The 19660-nt window shown below is 37.7% G+C and overlaps 1 protein-coding gene across 2 annotated transcripts in view; it reads left to right on the top strand.

Annotated features, from left to right (window-relative positions):
• The window catches only part of ATG7 (autophagy related 7), a 105218-nt gene that overhangs the window by 11504 nt on the left and 74054 nt on the right, over positions 1-19660 (top strand). For both annotated transcript variants that reach the window (XM_026680560.2, XM_026680561.2), the window contains exons 8-15: positions 637-758; positions 3351-3441; positions 4253-4397; positions 6422-6580; positions 9455-9649; positions 10948-11151; positions 12113-12228; positions 12448-12523. In XM_026680560.2, coding sequence (XP_026536345.2) covers positions 637-758; positions 3351-3441; positions 4253-4397; positions 6422-6580; positions 9455-9649; positions 10948-11151; positions 12113-12228; positions 12448-12523 — 1108 coding nt within the window. The remainder of the gene's footprint in view (positions 1-636; positions 759-3350; positions 3442-4252; positions 4398-6421; positions 6581-9454; positions 9650-10947; positions 11152-12112; positions 12229-12447; positions 12524-19660) is intronic.

The raw sequence follows: 19660 nt of genomic DNA, 5'->3' as shown, positions 1-19660 counted from the left end.
GCCTAAAGTCTGTAAAATACACCCAAAAGTGTGCAGGAAGCAAAACCTTTGTTGTCTAGTACGGGTATTCCTTGACTCATGACCACAATTGAGCCCAAAATTTATTTTGCTAAGAGGAATTTGTTAAGTGAGTTTTGCCCCATTTTATGACCTTTTTTGCAACTTTTGTTAAGCGAATCACTACAGTTGTTAAGTTGTTATCATGGTTATAAAGTGATTCTGCCTTCCCCATTGACTTTGCTTGTCAGAAGGTCACAAAGGGGGATCCCATAACCCCAGGACACTGCAACTGTCATAAATATGAATCAGTTGCCAAGCATCTGAATTTTGATCGAGTGTCTGTAGGGATGCTGCAGTGGGCGTAAGTGTGAAAAATGGTCATAAGTCACTCTTTTTCAGTGCCATTGTAACTTGGAACATTCACTTAAAACAAACTGTTGTGGGTCAAGGACTACCTGTATTTGTTTTCCTCAGGTACACTGAATAACTTTTGAGCTAGCAAATGAGTTTGAAATTGTTGGGTTGTGTGACTATTGAAACAACATCCTTTTGGAGAGTTGTTCTGATATCGTGTTAAGAGAATTGCTCGTAATTTTCCTGGAGCCGCTACTTTTACAGAATTTTCACTCCTGACAGGGGAGGCCTTCTTCAGTCTGTTGAAGTGCTCTGCTTCCGAGACAGGACCATGCAGGGAGCCAGAGACATTTCCCACAGCATTCTTTTTGAAGTAAAGCTTCCACAGCTGACAAGCAGTTCAGGTAACCCTTCTTGAAAGATAAGTGTTTTTGATGGATTTTGTTGCTCTTTGTGGAGCGTGGTAGGCGGGGCTATTTGATAATTCCCAAAGAGAGAAGAAATAAAAGTGTTTCTATTTCTGTAAATAGACGCCTGCTTCAGTCTTAGTTAGTAAAAGATCTTTAGAAAAGATCCATTTCATTTTACGCCAATTTTGAGTTTTCTCTGTTCCTGCCAGTTGCCTGTGCTTCTATTATTTCCATCGTTGAGTCTCAATCAGTAATGCAACAACTGACAATGTGTTTAATTACTAAAACATTTCTAGCTTCAAATTCATAATTCTGTTTGATTTCATAGCTACGTCTTTTGTTATGCTACGTTGTCCAAAAATGGCAATGCGCTGTTTATTCACTTCCATCTGAACTCATCAGTTAACTCGTTATGCTTCAAGAATACAATTAACTTGTACTTATGTTGTCAATATATAATCTTTTTTATGACCAAGATAATTGTTATGCTAATTATTACATTCAAAATTCAAAAGATCCTAGATCTAAATTAGTCTTTCCTTTGACGTGAATTTGCCCATCCTGTCTGATTATTGTATAAAATCTTTGAGAAAAATTTCAAAGATGTGGCGGATGGTGACATACAGGATTACCACTTTCAAAATGGCTTTTTTAATGCTATTATTAGACAGCCTCTTCATTTGAGTAGGCTTTCCATTTTCATTAATTTTTTGTGTGTAAGTTTTTCTTCTTTTGGTGGTGTCCTAATGTGTCACTATTGGCTATGTTTTTGCGTCATTGCTGTGCCCGCGTGAAAAAACATTAAGCTATGCTGCCCAGACAGCTGAAAAACGTAGCACGCAGGCGTGTGCAGTGTTTGAAAAGCGTCTTTTTTCCTGCTTTTTAACCTCAGCTGTGCCGCACAAAGCAGCTGAGGTTGAAAAAGCAGGAAATAAAGGACAGGTAAGAGCCTGGGTGGATGGGTGGGCCAAACAGCAGCAAACACAGAAACCTGGTGATTTGTTGCTTTTATATTCAATGGCTAGTGAAGTGGGTCTTACTGAGAATAAAATGGTTGGATGATAACATATTTTTGATTCTTTGACTTTGATTCCCAGTGAGGAGCGTCAGCCAATTAAGTTTTAATGATAAAGCTCTGAATATTTACTTCACCTAATATTTTTTTTAAAAATTTACTAACAGGAGATAGCTGCATGATTAAAGATACACAACTGAGGATTTCAGATTTAGGGAGATAGAACTGAGATTTAGAGAGCAGAAATTTTTATAATTAAGTCTTCAGTTATAACATCTCTCTGTTCTTAAGACCAAAAGCTTAATTTTTTTTAATTAACTGGGACGTTTTTATTAAAATACTTTGATTGTCGATGCTTTATTTTAGGCTGGGACAGGGCAACATGTGGCATTTGTTTACGTACTTGGAACTCTTTCCAGAGACACCTTTCAGTTTCAGTGACACAGCTGGTGCAGATTGACACTTTTTATGCCATTTTGCATAGAACTCCTTAAAGGATTTAAAAAAAAAAACATTTTGTCTGCAGCATACAGGTAGTCTTCAACTTATGACCACAATTGAGCCCAGAATTTATCTTGGTAAATGAGAAATTTGTTAAGTGAGTAGTGCCCCATTTTACAACTTTTTCTTGGCACATTTGTCAAGTGAATTACTGCAATTGTTCAGTCAGTAACACGGTTGTTAAGTGAATCTGGCTTCCCCATTGACTTTGCTGGTCAGAAGGTTGCAAAAGTTGATCACATGACTCATGGGACACTGCAACCATCATAAATATGAACCAATGGTCAAGCATCCAAATGTAAATCATGTGACCCTGAGGATGTTGCAACGGTCATAAGTGTGGAAAATAGTCATTAGTCACTTTTTCAGTGCTGTTGTAACTTTGAATGGTCACTAAATGAACTGTTGTAAGTCGAGGACTCCCTGTATAAACGACAACTGGGACCAGAATTTCCGTTTCTAAACAAGGCAGTGATTAAACAAGTCATGCTTGATTTTACAATCTTTTTTTGCCGTGGTTGTTAATTGAATCACTGCAGTCGTTAAGTGAATTGCACTGTTGTTAAGCGAATCCAGTTTCTCCCATTGCCTTTGTTTGTCAGAAGCTGGCTGGGAGGTCACAAATGTTGACGACATGACCCCCCAGGATGCTGCAGTTGTCATAACTACATGCTAGTTGTCAAAGCACCTTGATTTTGATCACATAACTGCGGGGACAGTGTAACAGTCGTAAGTGCAAGGATTGGTCGTAAATCATTTTTTCAGTGCCATGGTAAATATGAATGATCCGCTAAATGGATAGCTGTAAGTGAAGGACTACTCGGATCACAGCCCAGCCCACTGAACGCAATTGCCTTGCCTGCTGTGGCAAAATTGTCCTACTGAACAAACTGCCAGCAGCCTCTTTGGATAGGATTGATTGATGCAGCTTTGATGACAATTCCAGTAGTAACTCCAATAACTAACGTTTGTATTATCAACAACTTGTAGTTATGTAGGATCGGGTTGTTTCCCCCCCCTCTTCTTAGAAAATGGATGCTTTTAAACACAATTCCTCTCTCGTTCAACAGATTGTCCCAAAGCTGTTGGATGGGAAAAAAATTCAAAGGGATGTATGGGCCCAAGGATGGTGAATTTAAGTGAATGCATGGACCCCAAAAGGTATATAGCATCATAAGTCTTGATAAAATTAGTTTGTACTCTAAATGATACGATGCATTATTAGATACATCATATTTTAAATAGAAAAAAATTCATAATTTCCTTTTGTCTTGCAGCATTTCCCCAGTCATATGTTTAGAGTGTTATGTCTTGTTGAGAAATAACGTGAGGTGAAATGTAAATAAAAATTCAAAAGTCATGTTAGATATTGTAGTCTTATTTAAAAACACTTGTTTTTAAAAATGTGCTCATTCTCTTGTTTCTGTTAGGACAGTGCTGTAGAAAAAGTCCCTCTTATATTGGGGGAAAAAAATTATAAATAATCTAATGCCACAGTGCTAGGGTTGTCAAACTCTATTTCATTGAGGACCACATCAGGGTTGTGTTTGACCTCAGGGGGATGGGTGGATGTGGTCAGGGTAGGCATGGCCAGCTTGATGTCACTCGTGTAGTGGCCCGAGCACTATGCCAGCAAAAACGGAACTCGGGAGGGCCACATGTGGCCCTTTCAAGCTCCATTTTCTCTGGCAGAGGGCTGCAGGTGATCGTTGCAGCTGAAAATGAGGTGAGCTGCGTGCAGCCCCTCTCCCCACAAGCTCCTCTTTGCCCGCAGAGGCACCGCAGGCCGTTCCTTTGCTGTTTTGTTTAAGAGGAAATATTTGCTTGGGGGTCGTGAATACTAATATGAATATTATTATTTACCCAGGAGTGTTAAAGAAAGTAAATTATACATTCAGTTTTTCTATTTCGGAGATAAAAATAAAACTCTTTTAATTTAATATAACATTTTTTTTAAATTTTTCATATTCAGGCTAGCAGAGTCATCTGTGGATCTTAACCTTAAATTGATGTGCTGGCGGTTAGTACCTACTCTTGATCTGGATAAAGTTGTATCTGCAAAGTGTCTTCTTCTTGGAGCTGGTACACTGGGTTGCAGTGTAGCCAGAACTCTAATGGCAAGTACTAAAGACAATCTGCTGTTCCTAATATTTCTTAATTTGGAAGGAACTCTACTGTTTTTCATATTTCCCTAATTTGGAGGAAAAAATTGCATCTGTAAGCTGATGTTTCTCTAGTGTATCACTTCATGCGAGACTTAAATAAAGCATCAGAATGAGAGAAATATAGCACATTAGAAGAAGTTGTATACATGTATACTTGCTATTGTCATTCCACTACTTTATTTTATGTCATAATATAGTTTTTACAGTGACAATATCGTTCTACTAGTAAATTTTAGTGAGTTAGCTATAAATTATTTTTAGTAAATATTCTGTAGTTTTCTATATGGTGAAAAAAAATTCTCATTTTTCATAATTTTAAATCTTATCATGACTTTAGTATGATACTGTATAGGATAATATAGATAGTCCTCAACTCATGACCACAGTTGAGCCCAAAATGTCCGTGCTAAGCAAGACAGTTGTTAAGTAAGTTTTGCTGCATTATACAACCTTTCTTGCCATATTTACCGTATTTGCCGGCGTATAAGACGACCGGCGTATAAAGCGACCCCCACCACCACCGGAAACGCCCTCCAGAAATCCCGGGGCTGCAGCGGCAGGGCAGAGTGCCAGGGGCCGTGGGAAGAGCAGTAAGGCTGCAGCCTCGGGCGGAGCGAGGCGGCGGGATGAAGCGGAAGCGACGCAGGGGATCCAGGAAGCCAGAGGCGCCTTCGCTGCGTCCAACAAGCCTCCAAAGCCGGCAGTGGATATACGGCGTATAAGACGACCCCCCACTTGGAGGCATGTTTTTCGGGCAAAAAGTCGTCTTATACGCCGGCAAATACGGTAAGTGAATCACTATAGTTGTTAAGTTGTTAACATGATTATGAAGTGATTCTGGCTTCCCCATTGACTTTGCTTGTCAGAAGGTTGCAAAAAGTGTTTATATGACCCCAGCACACTGCAACTATCATAAATACATGCCAGTTGCCAAGTGTCTGAATTTTAGGTCAACTGATTATGGGCATGCTGCAATGGATATAAATGTGAAAAATGGTCATAAGTCATGAGTCACTTTTTTCAGTGCTGTTGTAACTTCAGACAGTTAGTAATCAAATGATTGAAAGTCGAGGACTACCTGTCATTATAATGATATTGGCACCACGATTTAAAAATATAAGTAAGCTAAATTTTTCACATACTACATAAGTTAGGCTTCTATCACAACGTATGGCTGTAATTTTATCATTGAATATCTATGGAGATTCTCAGTCATCCAGATCATGGCTGTCCCAAAAGTGCTTTTTCAAGAGGCAATTGGACTTTCTGGTTTTTCTTTGAAGACATTTCGCTTCTCATCCAACAAGCTTCTAAGGAGCAAAATGTCTTCAAAGAAAAAACCAGAAAGTCCAATTTGCCTCTTGAAAAAGCACCTTTGGGTAACCATGACCTGGTTGACTGAGAATCTCCATAGTTTATCATTGAATGTTACAATGTTGTTTTGACTGATGACCAGGATAAAAAGAAACACTTAATTCTTGTTTGCGGTAGATTTTTAGCATATTGATTTTGAGAATATGAGACTAAATTCCCTTTAGAATCGCCAAGAATTGAAAGAAATGCCCTGAAATCCATCTGGTCTCCTTTTATGTTTTTTGGTTCATACAGTCATTGTCAAAGCAATATAACTGCAGTTTTACCTTGTCTGCTGTTATGCCATTAGAAGCAATATTACATGAGAAGTCTTCAATTATGAGGGTGCAAACAATGCTGATACCAATAACCCAGATAGATGAAGAAAGGAATTATGATTGATTTGGCCAATTGTGTTTCAGATGCTCCTGAGCAGCACACAATGATTCAAGGAGTTGAGTCTTTTCTATGAGGAAGGGAGCATGATAACATATTCTCCTTCCCAGCTGATGTCCTGGTCTTTTACTCTGATTCTCAGTCCTGGGAACAGCCAGTGTTTATGAGCAAGTTACAAATTTTTCAGTCTTTAAATAGCTACTTATTTTGGGTACATTTTTTTTCAGGGATGGGGAGTCAGGAAGATTACATTTGTGGACAATGCAAAGATATCATATTCAAACCCTGTGCGTCAAACACTCTATGAATTTGAAGATTGCCTTGGGGGTGGAAAGTCCAAAGCAATTGCAGCAGCAGAGAGACTTCAAAAAATATTCCCTGGAGTGGTGAGTAAATGAATGATTTAATGATCAAACCTCACATGTGCTTGAACCAAAGCCAAAGATTACTCTTATGTTTATTCTTCAAAAAAGAACTAAACCGCGAGAAATAATTACTGTGCTTTAATGACTGACAGATTTTTACAGTAAAGAGAAATTGCATTTAAAGTTACATCTTGCAAACCCAAAACAAAAATGAGGTGTAGAAACAGATTTATTTTGGAACTGGGGATAAATCAGCTGTTTATCTTTTTGCTCAAGGGTGAGACAAAGTAAACATGAAAGAATAGTGATGACGATAATAACAAAAAGAACAACTATGTTCTTTATTTAATGTCTGAGACCAAGTAAGAATTATTATATAGAACACAGAATAACAAGAGTTGGAAGGGGCCTTGGAGGTCATCTAGTCCAACCCCCTGCTCAAGCAGGAGCAGATGTTAGCTTCTACCTGGGATCGAACTCACAGCCTCCTGATTACGAGGCGAGAGCTCCACCTCTAGGTCACGTATCTGATTAAAAAATAAAATGAAATAAAAGAAAAATTGAAAAATAATACAGTAGGAAATGGTGATAGCAGTTGTACAGAACTAAGCTGCAATCTTGCAAGGATTGCTTGTAAAAAAAATCAGTTGAACATCAGCATGTTTGCTAGCAAATGTGTGTCTCAGATATACTAAAAGACTTTTGGAAAATTGGTTATTCTGTAACGGGGAGGAAGATGAAGATGACAAAAAGATGATTTTCCACTTTCTTTGTATTAACTTCTCAATAATGTTAATTTTCTTGATTTAATCAGTTTATCAAAGTAATATAAGGTAAATTATTACCTTCTTTTTTTAATTTGACAGCTCTACGTAGGTTGATAATGATTTTGTTTGAATGTTTCATGAGGTAGATGCTGTTCAATTCATTAGTATAGTTTCATGGCATAGATCTTGTAATTAAAATGCATAGAGTAAAATGTTGCTAATTTTAAAGAAAATTGATCTATGTAATCTTGGCAACTTTAAGACCTGTGGACTTTGAGTCCCAGAATTCCCCAGCCAGCCATGCTGGAGTTGAAATCCACAGGTCTTAAAGTTGCCAAGGTTGGACATCCTTGCTGTATAGGGAGCATGAATGCGAGGGATTTCCTGTAAGGAGAAGTCCTTATTATCTCTTCCATGCAGGAGGGGGCTTTAGCAAAGAGTTAAAGTGGAGAGGCAGGAGTTGCAATAGGAAGTCGAACTTGGAAAACATGCAGCAAAGGAAGCTTACAGAAATAGAAGCGTGAAGCTTTGAATGCTTTGGTGACATATACTGAGAGTGCAGTGCAAAGTTTGGTTTTTAGACTTTTTTTTCAATGAACATCTTCCACAAATGCCAGCTGAGTGTAAACATCCTGGCATAATGAAAACATGACATCATTTCATGCTACTGTTAGATTGTTGTATTGACTGAATTTGGAAACTTTTTTCTTCTGCCATCTGTTGGCCTGTAAGCTGCAGGGCTTGCTTTCTTAGCTGTATATTTTATGTGTTCTTCAACAGTTCTGGGCTCTGTCTCAAGTAGTGTCACCTTTCTCTTTAATATACCATCTATTTTAACACCAGAACATTAAAATGTTTTAGTTTCTGAAATAATATGCCATGTTACATTAGCGTATGCAGTTCATATCAAGAAAATAATTAGAAATGCCTATTTACACATGCCCTTTTAAGATATTATTTTTCAGGAACACCAATTTTTCATCATATTTTTACCACTATTCTACTTTGGCTAAAAACAAAAAAAATGAAGTATTTCTATCAATAAGCAGGCAAAATACATCTTTTCTATACCTATAGTTTTCTTTCTAGGTCTCTTTAAGTTGAATCCAGAAAAAAATATTAACTATAATTTCAGGCTTTTGGAGTTGGCAGGGAACAATACCCTCTTCTCCATTGCTATGCGAAATGATCCTTCCTTGTTTTCTTTTTGAAATAGAGAAGTAAAGACTTGATCAGAAATAATTAAGTAGATTATTATTAAGTAGATTATAATTAAATATCTTTTTTTTTTTTGCTTCAGTACTTAATTAGTGTTACTTGGCAGGAAGTGAGAGATTCTCCATAGATGTTCATGGGGGAGGCGGGTGAATCTGAAATCATTTTAGGTTCTGGTATATGCTGGATTGATGGAGCTACCTTGCAGACCATTCAAAATGGCTGCAGAGGGGAAGGAAGCGAAGGGAAGGAAGGAAGGAATGATACCTGTGGTACTAGCATGCTTATTGTCTGCACAATCCAACATCAGCACACTTTTCCTATAGCTAGAATTCATATTATACAAGAGGAATAATAATGAGGATTATATCATAGGACAGCAGTATCTGGGCAGATTAACAACAGGCTGGAAGAACTAAAACCTTTAAAGTGAATGAGAATGTTTACATTGTGAGAGGTTTGTTTTGGCAAGGCACAGTCAATTGTGCATTATGTCTTCATAAGGCAGGTGTGCAGCTCAAGGAACAGTTACAATTCAACTTTTCCATTAGTATAAGACCTCAAGTATTGTTTCTGTTTCTTTTTCCAAAAAAGTTACCTCTAATTTCGTTTATAAAGTCTGTTTAACCAGTGCCTTAGTCTGCTACAACTGGAGCATTTTCTGTATTTAGAACAGCTGTTTAAGATTGAAGTGAGCATGATTCAAACTCAACAACGATTCCAAATGTGGCTGAGATACCACTTATTTTCTCAATGGTATGCAATAACTATTCTGCCCTAAAACAAAACAAAAAACAGTGGGATGGAAAGAGTTTTGAGGGTGCTGCATATTTCCGTGTTGGCTTTCAAAAAAAACCTTTTGCTTGCCTTGTGACAAGTCTTTGTATTCTTCTCCTTCTTGTGTTCCTTTCAGAGGGCTGAAGGTTTTAACATGAGCATCCCAATGCCAGGTCACCCTGTGAATTTTTCTGAAACAACCTTACAGCAAGCACAAAAGGATGTGGCTGAGCTGGAAAAGCTGATTGATGGTCACGATGTCATCTTTTTGCTAATGGACACCAGGGAAAGTCGATGGCTTCCTGCTGTCATCTCAGCCAGCAAGAGAAAGGTATCGCATGTACCATTTCCCACAGGCAGTTTTAAAATGGGAGGGGGTGGTTGTCAAAGGCTTTTTGAAAACATTTTCACTAAGCATACAGAATAGTGTTTCTCAATCTTGGCAACTTGAAGATGTAGGGATTCCACTCACAAACTTCTTGCATACTGACCAGGGAATTCTGGGAGTTGAAGTCCACATATCTTCAAGTAGTCAAGGAAGAGAAACACTGTTACAGAGTTTATTTTTTATATTTACTGGCATACAGTGTTCTTCATTGAAGTTTAGACCAAAGATTAGGTTGATGAACTTAAAACAAGTAGTTGAGGGATGAGGTTGAAAACCTTAATTTCATTTTCTTATTTCCATGTATATTGAAAGTTTAGAAAGAAAGACTGAAAATGCTATTTTTGGATGGCTTTTTCAGAAAGGCTATTAATATTTTTTGAATATTTTGGGGAAATTGTTTTAATAATTTTTTAATTTGATGCTAATAAATATTTGTAAAGTATATGAAGCCTATTCAGCATTAAATATGGAATTGTTTTATAATTTTAACACTGAAATGCATAATCTGCTATTCTAGGTTGTTGGTCTCTGCTTTTGAACAGTTTCTCCTATCTGAACTGTAAAAAGCTACAGAGGCATGGAACTGTAAAGTAAGAAGAGGCCTTGAAATTTTATAATCCAACCCCTGCCCAGGGGAGGAATCCTCAAACTATCCAGACAAATGACTGTCCAATCTTTGTTTGAAAACCTCTAATAATGGAGAGCTCAGCATTCCAGAAATCAGACAGTTCCATTACTTAATGTTTCTTGTGGTCAAGAATTTTCTTATTTTGAATTTGGGCCTTTCTCCCTGTAGCTTCTACTCCTCCTCATTCTAACAGACCCCTAGTAAAGAAATTCCCATGCAGGAGGTTAATACCTATGTAATCTAACTAAATCTGAATCTTTGTAAGCTGTAATTATCAAGTACTGGCATTTTAACTTGGTTGTGGGTGTTTTTAAGTAGAAAAGAAGGAGGAAAATGTTTTAACTACATTACATGTACTAAAAGAGTACTAATTTTTTCTGTCTAATGATACTTGTCCTTTCCCCCATATTATGCCTCCTTTTCAAAACTACACTAATGGATCAGGGAGTCTTCCAAAGTAGATTTGGTGAACACATGATAAAGAGGCTTATCTGACTTGAGCAATAAGCTTTACTTATGCAATCTTGGTTGCTCATTTTTATTTTTAATATTTTGCTTACTGTATATGCTTAAATTTAAACATCACTTCCTTTGCTTTTCCATATTTACACAGCTGGTCATCAATGCTGCTTTGGGATTTGACACATTTGTCGTGATGAGACATGGGCTAAAAAAACCAAAGAATCATGAAACTGGAGATTCTCCATGCAATAATTCTTCTGGCTCAGCCGATCTTTTGGGATCATCACTTTTTTCAAATATTCCTGGCTATAAACTTGGTTGCTACTTCTGCAATGATGTAGTTGCACCAGGAGATGTAAGTAGAGCTTAAGCAAATTGATAGGACTGTGCTTTGAATTTTTTTTCTCCTTCTCTGCATTAGTATGACAGTGAGAAAAATCTGTTAAGTTTTTTTTTCCACTACAGGAATATTTATTTCTACTGATATGGTTCAGAGGTGACTTAAAAAGAGTCACCCCTGCCATCACCTCCTTATTGCCACCATAATGACATAAGAAAAGTATTCTAGAAAGCTGTATTTCTCTAAAAAAAGAAAGGGAATGAAAGCGTTTTATCAATTCCAACTCTTCTGTAGAGTACTGTTGATTCCTAAAATCTTCTCTAAAAAAGTGGAGGACCTATTTTCAAGCTCCAGTGTGAAGTTCTATCTTGTCAGAAGAAGGAAGAGGACTACATTTTGATTTTTGGCATCAGTGCCTTTTTTCCCCCTGAAAAGCAAAGAGACACCCGCATTTAAGAATAGGAAATGGGATTATTAGGGGTCCTTGGTGCTCTCTGAGGTTGCTTGTTTTCTGGTAGATGTTTCATTACCCAAACTAAGTAACATCATCAGTCTGATAATGTTACCTAGTTTGGGTAATGAAACGTCCCTCATGTCAACTCTAAGCTAGCACTAGCACTAACATTTGGACTTATATACCGCTTCACAATGCTTTACAGCCCTCTCAAAGCAGTTTACAGAGTCAGCATCTTGCCCCCAACAATCTGGCTCCTCATTTTACCGATCTCTGAAGGATGGAAGGTTGAATCAACCTTGAGCCTGGTGAGATTCTAACTGCTGAGCTGCAAGAAGCCGGCAGTTGGCAGAAGTAGCCTGCAGTACTGCATTCTAACCACAGCGCCACCATGGCTACAAATATTCTTCTTTATTTTTGGGATTATTAGCAGGTAATTGGAAAGATTATTCTGTATTTTATTTTTTAGAAGAAAAGGTGTAGAGAAAAAAACCCCCCACAATGTATCCTCTTCCTTTGCAGTCCACCAGGGATCGGACATTAGATCAACAGTGTACGGTCAGTCGACCAGGATTAGCCATGGTAGCAGGAGCACTTGCTGTTGAATTAATGGTATCCATTTTGCAACATCCAGAAGGGTAAGCCATCATTGTGGAAAAGAAAGAAATATTTTAGAAGTTTTATTTTATTGTTCCAGTTCTTTCTCGGAAACATTGCCCTTCTGAAGATCAGTCAAATAATGTTGATTTGGATTTTATTCCAAGTTTTACTTCACGTGGAATAAAATCATGTTTAAAACATAACGAATGCCAAGCTCTTCTGTACAGAAAGTTTCTCTTTCTCCTCCTTTTTGTTAGAGGCTATGCAGTTGCAAGCAGCAGTGATGACAGAATGAATGAACCTCCGACCTCTCTTGGACTTGTGCCTCATCAGGTTAGTAAATTGGAAAGTAATACAACTGTGAAATTATCCCTAAAATCAAGTGGCATTGAAGACTACCTGTATTTAATATAGCCCTACAATGAGCAGCCCTCTAGTAGTAAAAATAAATAGAGAAATGGTTGAAAAACTATAGACGTTGTGATTCATGGCTTCTGGTTAAGAGTTCAGAATGGCACAAATTGAGAGGGGAAATCAATTTAAATTTAAGAACACATAGAGCTGTATTCCAAATGTTAAGCCATGAAATAGAGGTCAGCTTTGTACTAAGATCACAAATAATGGATGGGCACTTAAAAATACCCATTTCCTTTAAATTTTGTTTCAGAGACCAGTTTCTAATTTCATTCTAAACCAAGGCTTGATAAGGAGCCCTTTTCCTGTTGTTTTTGGAATATATTTTCAAAAATAAGCCAGTTTCAAAGCTTGGTTAAAGCTGCCTTCTGAGTCTGGCTTGTTTATAATATTAACTCTGCTTTTAACTGATAGGAAACTTTAAGATCCAGGTTTGTTTTTTCACCTGCACAAAAATGTAGAGTCAGAGGCACAGAGAGCATTTGAAGTCCCTCCCCCATTGTTGCTTGGCAACACAGCCACATTTACAGCTATTTGCCATATCCCATGGTCACATGACCACATTTTGCTGAAAACCAGCATTTACTTCCAATTTCAGCAAGACCACCTCCATAGTGAAACATTGGTTCACTTAACGACTGCTGTAAAAATGGATGTAAAATCAGGTGAGGTACATGACCAACCCACTTTACAACCTTCACAACTTATGACCACGATGGCCAGACTCCATTGTAGTTGTAAGTCAAAGACTACCTGTATTTAATAGTCCATTCTTCCTCCTGCATCATCAAGCACATTGCTTATTCACATCCTACTCCTCTTGATGTTTGAGAACATGATTGGTTTACTTCCGAACTTTGTGGGCATTTTAATTTGTTTTTACTTAAGTATTTTACTCAACAACGTAAGTTGCTGTTACACTTGTGTTGTTAACATTTTGAAAACAATATTTTTGCTTTGTTGCACAAGGAAATGAAGTAAAATCCCCCTTGTAAAAAATTCTGAGCAGTAAAAATAATGTCATTTTTGTTGCAAAAATCACTTGCAAAATGAAGTTTAATTACATTACAAAATCTCCTTCTGTGTAGTCACTCCTCCCCCCTACACATTTGTGTCAACAATTGGTTTCCTGTTAGCTAAGAAGATGTAATGCTATCCAAGTTCTCTTTGTAGATAACATATCCGTTTAGGATTAATGCTGGGGGGGCAGTCTTTGGTTCAGAACTTTTTGTTTTTCTTGCTTGTATGAATTAAGAGAAATAGAGATGGTGCACCATAATCTAATTAACTCTCATCTTTCTCTCTCTCTTCTTCATTCATAGCTATATTTTATTCTTATTGTTTAAAGGTCTCCTGCTGTGCATCAGAATCTTACTATCTGAATGCTCAGCAAATTTCCAATTTAAATACAAATGCCTAGCGCCATAATTAAAAAAAAATAGGTCCCTGTTCCTTAGCATTTCCTAATGTTTTAATTTTTTCAAGTTGTTTTTGGCTCAGTTTTTGTTCTGACCCAGGCTTCGTCAAACTTAATAAAACATCAACTGAATTTAAAAGTAAAACCTTTTTTAACACGACGCTGGGAATTACTTGCATTCCCAGCTAAAACTCATTAGACACAGTTCCTCCAGATAAGAGCATGCTTTTCAATGCTGCAGAATGCTGCCAAGAAACAGAAGTCCAATTACTTAGAATATAAACCAATAGGAGTTCCAGAAAAAACAAACCAGAGTTCGCAGGGCTTCACTGAGGAATCAGAATCTCATGAACTTCTTTGCTTCCTGAAAAGAGCAAGTCACCGAGGGCTGACTTTCATCCCTTATGGGAGGGGCAATCACCTTCCAGCCTTACTCCCAAGTCTCCCCCTCTGCTTCAGCTGCTCTCTCCTTCTAGCAGCTCTGTGCACATGTGCACTGGGAACAGGCTCCCCTGGGTCTATTGCTGCCAGACTCCGAAGGCAGCACCCCACTTTAAGATGGTCCTGGCCCCATCCCTGCATTGGATGCAGGACTCTTGTCCAAGTCCTCGCCAGAGTCCCTGACTGGTTCCCTTTCATCCTCCCTGTCCGATATCTCTGCTGTCTGCACCGGCTGCCGGCAAACCACAACAGTTATTTTACATTCTTTGATTGACACAGCATGATCTTCTCTGTCACACAGTGGCTGCCATGCTCCCCCACTAAGGAAAAGGATAGCATACCATATTTAAGCAACCTGAGATTCTAAATAAATTGATGGTATATTTATTATTAGAAAGTTGCAATCCCCGATGTGCTTAGCAGTCACCCTAAGTCATTTATAACTTAGTTGGGGTTATTTTTGAACAAGCATAATATCACTGTTTGATCATTGTGAGAGGGCTTTATCCATTCCTAAATATCAATTTTGGCTTATATAGGATCCTGGGCTAAAATGTGTTTGATTGAGTTGTGTTACTTAGTTTGCTCTATGTTTCAAACCACTGGCTTTAGGTATTTAGCCTGGCTATAAACCTGGTGTCCATGATCACCACTGAAGATCTTCCGAGCCACCCACTGACAAACAGTCAGTGGGGGAAGCCAATATCACTGCAATGATATGCTTAATGATCTTATTAAAAAAGTGTCCTAAAATTGGATACAACACACTTAACCATCGGATTGCTTAATGACAGAAGTTCCAATCCCAATTGTGTTCATAGATTGAAGACTAATTGGATGGTTACCTCATGGTTGCAGCTGTGGGCAATATATATTCCTAAAACCAAAAGAAGATCCCAATTGTAATCAAATCCAATAGTACCAATGAAAGCAGAGTCAAAATCAGCATAGCAATAGCCAGTGGTGCGTTTCAAATTTTTTTACCATCGGTTCAGTGGGCGTGCCTTGGCACACTTTGTGTGTATGTGTTAGGAATGTAAGTCACCTAACAGTTATTTGGGTTGGAAATATATAAACTAGGATAGACATTTTAATACTATGTCTTTAAGAGAATCCTAAAACTGTAATTGGGTGTGGTTTCTCAAACAGCCATAAGATGGAGCCAGAAACCTGGGTTGTTTAGTCTTAGTCTGTCTCTGTTTCCTTCTGTTGGAGAGTTTTGCTTTTCCTCCTAATGACTGTTACTGATCGTTGATGTAAGTCTGTTACTGAACTGTTTTTTGATACTGGACTTTGATATTTGGATTATCCCTGAACTGAACACTGACTGCCTTACCTGTGAATGACTTGGACTGCTTGTTTGGACTGTGCTTAAACGTTTATTGGAAGTAAAAACCTACATTTACTGTAAAGTGTATCTGTGTGCTGTGTGTGTGTTATTCTTCCCTACTCCCACTACGTCTCCCTGTATGCGCTCATTCTCGTAACGGGGAATTACCTCAACACTGCTTATGGGCCCAGGCCATACCAGGCTCAGATAACTGAGAGTTCGTGTGAATGCACAGTACTGTATACAGATAGCTGTTTACTGTTTAATTGTGGGTTACTATCCTGGTAAAGATGGCACAAGACACTTCAACAAGTCTATCACTGATAACCCGGTTGGATGGAACAAACTATGTTTCCTGGTCTATGAAGTGCAGTCTATTTCTGCATAGAGAAGGTTTATGGACCGTAGTTCAAAATCCACCAGATGTAAATGCTTGGGATCCAGAAAATGAGGACGATGCCAAGAAGCTTGCTGACTTTAAACAGAACAACGAATGAGCTCTTTGTATAATTGGACTAACACGGAGTGACCAGCAACTAGTCCATATTCGTGGAGAAGAGCCTGCTGCTAGGTGTTGGGAGAATTTGAAGAGGATTTATGTTCGTGACAATGTAGGTGCACACATACATCTTACACGTAAACTGTTTAGAGCACGTCTTTTGAAAGGTGGAGAAAAGAACTTTTCAAGAGCTACATGAAAAGGAGCTGATGTTTTCAGAGCTACATCAAGTTTACATCATTCTTTCCTCATTGGATGAAAGTTATGATGATTACTTATCTTCACTGGAAGTCCTGCCCAGAGATAAACTGACATTGACTGACATAATCAGAAGGTTGTTAGAAGAGGCAAGAAGACGGCTGGATAGGGACCAACTGAGGAAGGAACAACCACAAGAAGAGGATTTGTCTTCAACTGCCTATACTGTTAGGAAATGTTTTTCTTGTGGGGCTAGGGGACATATAGCTAAATTCTGTAAGAAGGGAAAACAACAGAATACTGGTAATCACCAGAAGGCCAAGAAGAATGTTAGTTTAGCTATGTCTAGCAATTCAACTGTAAACCATGATTTGTGGGTTGTTGATAGTGGAGCATCGCAATGCATTACTAAAGATAGAAAGAGGTTTGTAAAGATGTCTACGAGTAAGCAACATGTATCATTGGCAAATGGATGGTAGATGAAGGCCTCTGGTGAAGGTACTGCATATTGTAAACGAACATTTAATGAACATTTAACTATGTTATATGTACCTAAACTAAAATTTAATTTATCAGTAAGAGCTTTAGTTAATCTTGGTTATGTAGTAACCTTTAGGGGAGATAACTGTATAATAGAGAAAGAGAGTAAAAGTGTTACTGCTACTTTAGAGAATGATTTATATGTGATACATGATGACCAGTTGCAGATGGCTAACTCAGTTTATAACAATGTTAAGCCAAATGATGAATATATACATTTACTACATATACATCTGGGGCACATTAATTTCAAAATGCTCAAACAAACTGTTGAATTGTCAGAGGGAGTAAAATTAACCCTGTAGCAAGTATTTAAACTGTAATGCTTATAGTCAGGAGAAAAGTAAGGTTACTCCTGCAAACAGACTTAAAGGGTTTAAGACCAAAGAACCTTTAGAGGTTGTGTTTGGTGATATAATTGGTCCTAAGAAACCTAGTTTGGGAGGTGCCTGCTATATTTTGAGTATTAAGGACCATTACTCACAGTACGGTTTCTGCTATCTTATGAAAAACAAAACAGAAACATTCCAACATTTCTTTAACTGGCTAAGATTTGCTGAGAGAAAAATGAAGCGTAAAGTAATTACTTTAGTTACTGATAACGGGATTGAGTTTGTTAACAAAAGATTCCACACTATGTTGAAATTGGCTGGTGTCGAGCATAAACGTTCTGCACCTTACAGACCACAACACAACTCATTTGTAGAACGAAGAGGGCAAACATTACAAGCCATGGCTCGTACTATGTTATCTGATTCAGGTTTACCTGAAACACTGGGGTGAGGCCATAATGTGTAGTAACCATGTGTTAAACAATGTAGTTAACACAACAACTGGAGAATTGCCATTCACTCATTGGCATGGCAGAAAACCAAATGTAAGTTATCTACACACATTTGGAGCTCCAGCATGGGTGCATATTCCCTCACAAGTAAGACTGAAAGGACAATATAGAGCTAAGAAGTTATTTTTTGTAGGTTATGAGGCCAACCATAGATCATTTAGATTCTGGGATCAAGGCACAGCTCATGTTTATTGTAGTGTTAGTGCAAAATTTCTTGAGCACGTTGGGTGGGATAAACTGGAACAGGAATCCAGCAATGATGTTATTATTGACACCCAAATAGTCCCTAAAGATGAAATAAGTAAACCACAAATAGCCATTAAAGAGGAAAAACAGGAGGAAGTAGTAGAACAGGCACAGGAAGAGATAGAAGAACAGGAGCAGGTAGCACAGGAAAGTCCACCAGTAAGCCCTGTATTACCAAGACGTTCAACCCTAGTAACATGACCACCTGATAGATATCAGGCTAGTGTTGTATGCCAAGTGAATATAGTTCCAAGTAATTATAATGAACTAAAACTGTATCCTGCTAAGGATCAGGCTGCTTGGCAGAAAGCAATGGATAAGGAACTGGAATCATTACAAAAACTGGAGGTATATGAAAATGTTAGGTTACCACCAGGTAAACATGCCATAGGATGTAAATGGGTTTATAAGCTAAAGACAGGTGTAGATGGGACTGTTACCCATAAAGCCAGGTTAGTAGCACAAGGGATCAATCAGACAGCAAATGACTACAATGAGGTGTTTGCACCTAGTCTGAAGGCTACTACATTAAGGGCAGCAGCAGTGTGGGCAACTAAGGAGGAATACATTGTAAATCATTTGGATGTAGAGACAGCATATCTGCATGCACCGTTGCAATACATTATATATTTAAAGAAACCTTTAGGTATTAAAAATGATAATGCAACTGATTGCTGGAAATTGAAAAAGAGTCTTTATGGCTTAAAGCAATCAGGATATGAGTGGAACCAATGTATAGTTAAAGAATTAACTAAGATAGGTTTTGTAGCTGGCATGGCTGATCCATGTTTGTTCAAAAAAGAAAGTAATGGTGTAATTTCATTGTTGCTATTGTTTACTGATGACATAGCATTAATCACCAAAACTGAACAAGAAGCTACTAAAATAATTTCACTGTTAGAAAAGAAATTTAAAATAAAACAATTAGGAGAAATCAAACAATATCTTGGTTTAAAAATAGAACTAGGGGAGGATACAAAATTTCACAGGCAGATAAAATTAACCAATTATTAAAAAGTTTTAAAATGGAACTTTGTAAACCGGCTAAAACACTGATGAGCCAGGAGTTTAGCCATACTGATGTTCAAAGTCCTATTTTTGATAAGAACATTTATCAGTCTTTGATTGGTAGTTTATCTTATCTCAGTAATTGGTCAAGACCAGATATAGCATACAGTGTTAATCAATTAGCAAGATTTAATGTTGAGCCAACTGAAAGGCACTGGCAAGCTGCTAAGCATGTGTTAAGATATCTGAAACAAACAATGCATTATGAATTGTATTTGAAGCCTAAAGATGAACTGAGTAGCTGCATATGCTGATGCAAGTTTTGCTACAGACATAAATACACGAAAATCTACATCAGGCACTGTAGTATTATTGGGAGAGGTGTTGATTGGATGGAGGTCTATTAGACAGAAACATCTAAGTTTGTAAACAATGGAGGCTGAATTCTCATGTTTATCTTTCTTATGTACAGTTAGTTTTAGTTTTGTATAAGCAACTACTAATTGACATGGGAATTGATGTAACAGATTCTA

Source organism: Notechis scutatus, chromosome 2 (genome assembly GCF_049901735.1).
Source record: "Notechis scutatus isolate UNSWTSFEM ecotype Mainland chromosome 2, rNotScu1.2, whole genome shotgun sequence".
NCBI lineage: Eukaryota > Metazoa > Chordata > Lepidosauria > Squamata > Elapidae > Notechis > Notechis scutatus.
The sequence above is the reverse complement of the archived record's forward strand: the minus strand, read 5'-3'. Positions and strand labels throughout refer to the sequence as shown.